Here is an 8253-nt window from a genome sequence, read left to right as displayed (position 1 = left end):
ACCAGCGTGGCATCGTGCAGTAGGGCTGCTTTAGGCGTCTGTGAAAAATATATATCAGAGTATATGTAAAAAGGACAGACTTCTACTATACCCTGACAGACTGTAGTAGAATCCCATTTTTGGAGGGGATTGCAAAGGTCTCTAACCCCATGTCTGAACCTTTAACCCGTCAAAGTGGCATTGATATTTGAGGGGCGTCTATAACTTGCAGGTGCCACCCATGTAATGATTTTTTTTTCATGTCGTTTGCCATAGTTTACAGCACTTTTTCGTTTGCCTTGTTTTATGTTCATTGGTCTTTATGGGATATAATCGGGACATACCAGCAATACTATATTTAAAAAAATAAACATGACACATAGAAGAAAGTACTAAAGAATCCGTTTGTAAACTATGTCATGTTACTAGCACACTTATGACAAAAATAAGAGTTATGATTTCAAAAATAATAAATGTGGCACATCATTCATTGCTATTTGTTAGTGAGTTTATTTTGCTTTTCCTAAAATTGTTCCTCGAATCCCTGCATATAAATCATTTGTGCCTTAGACAGCTCAGATATGAGTAATTTCTAAAAGCAGCTAACTCATCTGGATGAATTATACATGTAATATTAGCTGAAAACAATTGTAAGTACTTGCAAGGGTAATTAATATAGTGCATAATTATATGTCAGCAAAACTGTGAATCAAAGGCGGGATTGCAGGTGTGAAATTTTCGTGTTATTTTCTTGTTGCTATCCTGGCTCCTTTTCAATATTGATGTCTAGTAGAATTTTTTTTTTTAATGTTGTAATAGCATTTGAAAGGCACAATTATTTAGACTTAGATCTTACGTTGTTCTTTTTCTTGAGACCAGATCAGATCATTGAAAGCTTTTTGACAATGTTTCTTCTTTGAGCTGTTACAGTTATACCTTGCCTTATTTTAAAATACTTTAACGAGATTAGTTGCATTTCATTTCATCATTTTTTTATCTGTTGCTTTATGAAAGTAGTAAGGATGGAGTCCAGATTAGTTTAATTTGACATCATCTAGCTATTGGATAATAAACTGTGTTTATAATCAGGGTCCCGTGCCCAGGTCCTTGTTTATTTTTATCGTCTCTTAATGCGCCCAGGAGAAGTCATAATACATAATTCACTGATGGATTAATAAAACCTGATATCTTTAGAGAAAAGGTTGAACTAAGGGTCGTGTATGTTCTGCTTAAAGTTACACTTACATGATCCTGGAGTAAGCAGTACTCCTTATCCACTGAATTTCATATTTCCAAGGTGTGATTTCTATCTTTCTTTTAAGTAATTTTTTATATCGTTGATATTTTTGTACTGCTTACTGCTTGTGCAAATTCCACATCTGATCTTAGAATTATCACGAGCAAAACTGGATTTTGGAACATGATTTTGCTCAGAGTTCTTCTGTCGTAATTTTATTTCACCCTGTAAATGCTTCATTTTCTTCGTTCCTTTGTGTATTTATGTCAGGACTTGCCCTCGGCTTCTGTCCTTCTTTTCTGGGATCTGCTATAGAGACGTCTGTTCCCTGTGCTCTCTCCCTTTTCCAGCTGCCCTAAAGTCTTTTTCTTTCTATTTTTCTGGTGCCAATAATAGATGAAAAGGATCTCTTGATCAAATAATTTGTAAATGTATTTTTTCTTCATCTTTCATAGAAAATTCAGAGCTGATTGATAAAGTCTGTTTTTAGGGAATAAGTGTGTGCTGAGACTATCTGTAAAGACGGATCCATAAGAAAAGGAGAATAATAATTTACTCCAAAACAGAAGATATATTTCAATAATGAAAAAATGGATATAATGCTCATCTTTTTCATTCCGGTTTAATGGATTAGGGTATTCAACATTACATATTTTTAGAAGTTGCTTCCACTTTGCAAGGATCTTTTCACTAAGTGGAAATTTAATGAGCTTGTTGCATCTTGTCTTCGGTACATAATTAGAGGAATTTGTCTGCTTGTAGCTGGTATTTCTTCTTTTCCTTGATGCTCCCAACTCAGATATTTTGTCTAATTTGTTATTGTTAATTTAGATAACACAATCCTCATACTGTAATAATGCAGTATATTCAATATATTGTATAGATAGAAATATGCTGGCGAAATTATCCTTAGAAGCTTGTTTGGATAAGTAAATCTAGAATAAATATTTTGATGGCTTTTAATAAAAAATGTTTATTTTATGATAAACAAAAGCGTGATTCGCCAGTGTATATGTGTTGCTACCATAACATGATGTAGGATTATTGAAAAATTTCCTATTCAGGAAAGTCGTTTGACTAATTCACAAGGCTCAAGGAGCAATCAGGGTTGGCATGAAAAATCTACGAGTCCTCACTCCCAGTTCTGTTGATTAAAATGTAATTCTGTGTCTAGTAGAAATAAATGTTCCATTTACATTCCTACTGGCCAATTCCAAATTTGATCTGAAAGTTACTCTTAGGGAAAAAAGACACAGTTACAATGTGATTGTCCTATGCTACAGAAGAAGAGTAAAAACATTCCCATAAACATGAAGCATGAAACAGAACAGAACAGAACAAACCCCTACTGTGTGTCTGGAGGACCTGTCCCTCCCTCTTGGGGACAGCGATCCTGGCAATTTGCTCCTAACAGAGATGATTACATCAAAACGAAAAATCTGAATCAAGGCAAAGCCTCCTTTATCTAATCCGTTGTCTAGATCAGAATGAATCCTTTACACCTTCATTATCTACACTCAGAGTTTTTTAAGTTTTATTTTTAGTTTTCCATTTAGTGGGATGCACAGTTACCAAGCCACTGACACTGTGAGACGTGCCTTGGGGGAGACGTTTCCACAGGTGGTCGTCATTCTGGCCTCCAGTCTCCAGATATTGCTGGTTTGATCTTTAATTAAGGAAGCTGACCCCTGGTTGTTTCAAAATAGTAAATGTATTAGAAAAGGAAAACCAAAGATTCAGTGAAACTCTGGAGTTATAGTGATGTCCTTCCCCCATTAACCAACCACATGAGGTAATTCACATCAAAGGAACCAGAACAAACCGTACCAAGGAATAGAGTGCCACTCGGAGAGAGGAGTGTTTTCTCAAAGCAAGGTCAAAAAAAGAATTTTGTATATGCCAGCGTGCATATCACAATTTTAAAATCCCATTCGTACGTAACTTGATCCTTTGGAAATAAAGCTATCCAGGTGCTGACCACGCTGCACAGTCCCTGAGACTTGTGAACTGAATTTACGTCTTGCGTCCTGCCGTAACAGGCTTTCTGTGTGCAGGCACGTGTATGTATCTCTGCCTCTACTTCTCTATTTGGTCTAGCAAATCCAAGTTCAATATCAGAAGTCTGCAGAGCTTAGATTTGTGGGTTTCTAATTTAGGATTATAACTGTAATAAGTGTCTTCTAAAATTCTGCTGTGGGAAAACCAAGAGAGTAGATATTCCGTCAACCCTGAGAGAGGAGATATTCTGCTTCCTCCCCCCAGACTAGCAAAGCAACATTGGTCTGAACTGTGTCTGAACCTCCCTCAGCTGGAACTTCTGGATCCCGTAAGGAGACACAGCCGTGTCCCATGATGATTAATATTGATGGCCCGCACAGCCAGGGTTTGGGATGATGGTGGTAGTCAGAGTCTGGAGCACTGACACTGCCGCAAAGTGCATCATTTTTCTAACTGCACTCCAACTTTCATTCTTGAACCTTGACGCCCACAAGGTGCTGTCCTTCCAATATGCTGTAAAGCATCCACCTTCTTCACTTTGATTAATGACACATTGTCAGCGTGATGAATTCCTCTAGGGTGTAATTTGAAAGATAATATCATTCTAGGGGTGGAAAAAAAGTTCAGGTGAGAATTTAGAGCAGTTATCAGATGAAATCCTGCCATCGCACAGGGCGGGGAAGGATGTAGGGGAGTCCCGAAATGCTGACGGTAAATCGCATTTTTTTTGACTCTGGTTTAAGCTTCTATCCTGCAGTGACACATATGATTTACTACGTGGCCCAAAGGCTGTTTTGGTTTGATTTTAAGACATGTTCAACATGCAGAGAAACTGGGTGGTTGAATCCATTTGCTGCCCCCTCCTCCTGCTGCTCCTAATACTATTGCCGTATTTGCATTTTCATATTTAGAAAATGGAAAGAAAGTCGTCTCTAGGTTGAGTTTTAAAATTGGAGAATACTTTGTTAATACATGGTTCAGTGTTATGATAGTTAATAGTCATAGTTATTTAAGTATTTTATGACAACAGCCTTCACATTCCTGTCCATTGGCCGTTATTCAAATGATAGTTGTTAGAATGAGTGAAAGGTGATGTGTTTGTGTTGGAACTCTAGATGTGGCCTTCTACGTAGAGACAGAAGGGTGCAGGGATATTCCAAACTGTTAACAGCGGGTACCCCTGGGGTTTACTATTCATGAATTAGAAGCAAGCTCTATAGCTTACATTTTATGTGCTGTGATTTAAAATAAAAAGGTAAAATAAGTTAAAAACAAACTAAAAAACACTTAACTGTCTAACCTTGCATAACCAATTATTTACAGAATTACAGTTTGGGGAGTATTTTTTTTTTTTTTTAAGAAAGGAGCAAAGTTCACATTAGAGATAAAATTTAATATTTTCAGTTTTAGGAAGTCAAAGATAAAGCACCTTTTCTGTATGTGACGGCTAACATGAATTCAGTAGGGAAATATATGAGGCTGAGATAAAGAAGACCTGGGTTCTAAATCAAGCCCCGGTATTCTGTAACCGTATCCATATACAGTCTTATTATAGAAAAAAACCAGTATTAAAGTGTACAATTTTCTGGGAAAGAACATTCCCATTTATTAACATTTAACTTATTTCAGTTATATAACTAAATTAACAGATATGCAAATATGAAATTCAATTTCATCAATTATCCATGATGTTTTATCTTATTTTTACCAGTAAATTTAACTTAAGCAACAACCATTCCTTTGCTGTATCAGAGTCTATACAGAGCTACCTAAAAATGTTATAAAACTTATTGGTACATTAGTAGCAGGGCATTTAATCCTGTCACTTTAACATATATTTGAATACTGATTCTGTATAAAATTAATACTATTACTTTTTATACTTTATAAGCATAAAATAAAAACCAAACATTGTAACTGCCTTTGAAGTCTATAGACCTCTATTCTAGAAAGTTTAAAATCTGTTTTAGTTTGGCTTTCTCTGTTTCAAAAATATTGGTGAAACTACAAATATTCTTGCAAAAATGGAGAGTTAAGATTGGCTTGAATTTCTATTAAAAATAGGAGGACTACTTGCCTCTGTCTGCACATTTTGATAATCACTGGAAAAATTTGGAGGAGATAAAGGTTTGTACATAGACAGTGATACATTTGCATAGGTCACATTTGTCATTTTTCATAGGTAATTTATTAATTCAGTGTGAAATAACACGAGTTAATTTGATGTCCACTGATGTATTCCAGTATCAGACTGCAATGAATCTTAATAGAGCCAGAAAAGGTCATAACTGGAAAGTTTCAATGTAATCTTTGCTGTTTAAATTGGGTAACTAGACAAAAACTTAAAAATAGGAGCATTTTCATGGGAGACTGCAAAGTCATGATTTTTTCTCTCTGCTAAGTTTTCCTATACTGTAGACTTTGCTGGGAAGTAAGACCTGCTTCCTGTCTTCCTAAGGCCAGTTCTCCCAGAGCCCCCAAGATCTCACATCTTCCTTCCCCTGGAGTTTAGCCCAAGCCTAGATGGGGCCAGAATCCTGCCGTGTCCTTGGGCACCCGGGGTAGCTGCTGATGGAAAACCCTTCCGAGAACAGGACTTTCCCAAACATCTGTCTGTCCCTTGTAGTTGCTCTAACGGCAGGTGGAAAGGTGTTTTTAAACTTCCCTTTTCTCACTTATTCTAATTCCATAACTCTTCTCCTCTGGGCCCCCACCCCTTACTTTTACTCCGGGCTGTTTTCCAGGTACTGTGGTCCACATACAAAGTTAGAAACACACGGTGTTTTGTTTTGTGAGCTTGTGTGGTCTGATGGGATGGACAGACACCCATCAGGTGGGTGTAGTAAGGACAGGCAGAGGCCCACTGGGGACGCCGAGCGGTGAAGTCAGTGGACGCCCGCACAGCTCAGGGTGCTGGAGAGTGTGGGGGAGGGTCCTTAGACCCCCAGAAGGAACTTGAGATGAGTCCAGGAGGAGAAGTACCTGCCAGGCAGAGGTGATGGTGGCTGGCAGAGGCTCCCGGAAAGTGAAACTCTGTGAATAAAAGCATGAAATGAGCGACAACTTGCACTTGACCAGGGAGCTACAGAGCGAGGCACTTCCTGGTGTGCGCCTCTAGTGAATACTTTCTGAAGATGTTTTATCACCAAGGAATACTCATTCCTGCTTATTCAGGCTCCTGCGAGAGTCACTATATTTAGTCCTCTAGCCATTATGTGCACAAAATAACACAATGTGAGTCATTGCAATTATATACACCTGGGTCACTTCCCGGCTCTGTCACCCACTCACCACGTGACCAAGAGCAAGTCAGTTAAACTCTCTGAGCTTCAGTTTCTTTGGTCCTGAAACAGAGGTGAGAGCAGTTGTTTCAGAGTTGCCTTTAGGATTTAATAACATGGTCAGCAGAGTTTGAGGCCAAACTGGCCCCCTCAGTAAATGGTAGCTGTCATTATTATATTGGTTGATACAAATGTCTTTATAAATACTAAATAAAATTTATTGAATTTTAGGAGTCATGGAAAAAAGAAAATATGACGTAATGTATATGAATTAATCAAGGGGACACACTGGGCTCAAGGGTCATGTTTCGTTCCTTTGTTAACAGGCAAAATCTCAAATATTGTCCAGTGTCCTGGACGCGGCACATCGGTTCATAAAGGAAGCACATCCAGAGGAACCCAAAAGGGAGGCCAGTTCTACAGAAGAAGCCGGCGACGGGCGGCAGGAGCCCAGGTCTCTGCTCCCGCAGGGGAGCAGCTCTGAGGTAAGCTGAGGAACCAGAGCAGAACTTTCCTGTCTCACGCGACCATGGCCAGTGCCGTTCGGATGCTTTATCAGAGCTATCGAGTTCTGCGTGTTATTTCCTCACATTGTTATTTAATACGGATTTGATTTTTATTCACTACACCTTGACTGTAATAATCTTTTAAAGGAAATTGCAACACTGATCTTGCTAAAGTACTATCTTTTGACCATATGACTGTCTCATCCTTTATTTATTTACTTTTTTACCATGTCAGGATTGGAATGTTTATTTGGAGGACATGTTAAAACAAAAGCCACCGGGAAATATGACAATTTTACATGAGGACCTCAGAGAACCCCAAAGCACAAAACCTTGCCTGGAGATCCAGGACAGGGAGTTTCCTGGTTACTTAAAACCAGATTTATACCAAATTCTGGCAGTTTTTCAGATTGGCGATGTGTGAGGCGAGCTTTCGTCAGCTCGTGTCTGTATTTTCGTAGTGGACGTGTATTGATTATTTAGCAAGAAACAAACATATTTACCGATGCTATGATCCTCATCCTTTCAGATGGCAAGCACCTGCTCCCTCTAGTTCAGAACGTGGCCAGTCACACCGCTTGTCACTTGGTGACAAAGTCTGGGTTGAACTTCAGTCTTTTGAGTTCTGAGCTCATAGGACCTAAAAGAAAACGTGCTCTGTGCTGCAGGAACCTCTTTTCAGCAAGAAACTCTGCTGCAGTTTTCCAGAAGGGGCACTTTTGCATGGATTTGATTTTCTAATAGACCTCCCAGGGATGTTTTTCAAAGAATCACTGAATGAGCTGCAGCCTCCTAATTACAATAATAACATAAGGGCAATCAGACAGCCGTAAATATTTCACGTGTATTATCTTTCTTTGCCTCTTTTATTAGTTATCCCTTTTTCTTTCAAAAGAGAGAATAGTGACAACAGTTGTTATGAACTGTCCATGTACCATTAATAATTGAACATGGAGTTGAGCTCAGGCCCGTGGCTCCACCTCACCTGCATACCACTGCACCGAGGCACCAGCTGCAAAGGCTCCCCGGACGCTGACTGTTTTATCTGATTTGTCTCATCAAAAATAAATCAGCAGCTAATGCTTATTGAACATTGAATACCATGCCTTGTGCTTCATTCGCCTTATCTTATCCAATAATGACAATAACCAGATATATTTCGTGCTATTCTTACCCCCATTTAACAGATGAGAAGGTGGCTAGAGGTTAGTAACTGTCCCTCCTAGCAGGCTATGGAGTGGACTGCTCCCTG

At 38.8% G+C, this 8253-nt stretch overlaps 1 protein-coding gene across 1 annotated transcript in view; it reads left to right on the top strand.

The window, feature by feature from the left end:
* The window catches only part of ZBBX (zinc finger B-box domain containing), a 106983-nt gene that overhangs the window by 33067 nt on the left and 65663 nt on the right, over window positions 1-8253 (top strand). Inside the window, exon 6 of the mRNA XM_012808110.1 lies at window positions 6822-6980. Within this exon, the coding sequence (XP_012663564.1) occupies window positions 6822-6980 (159 nt within the window). The remainder of the gene's footprint in view (window positions 1-6821; window positions 6981-8253) is intronic.

The sequence above is a fragment of the Otolemur garnettii genome, unplaced genomic scaffold (genome assembly GCF_000181295.1).
Source record: "Otolemur garnettii isolate 467f Iridium unplaced genomic scaffold, OtoGar3 scaffold00084, whole genome shotgun sequence".
NCBI classification, from domain to species: domain Eukaryota; kingdom Metazoa; phylum Chordata; class Mammalia; order Primates; family Galagidae; genus Otolemur; species Otolemur garnettii.
Note: the sequence above shows the minus strand (reverse complement) of the source record. Positions and strands in the feature narration are given on the sequence as shown.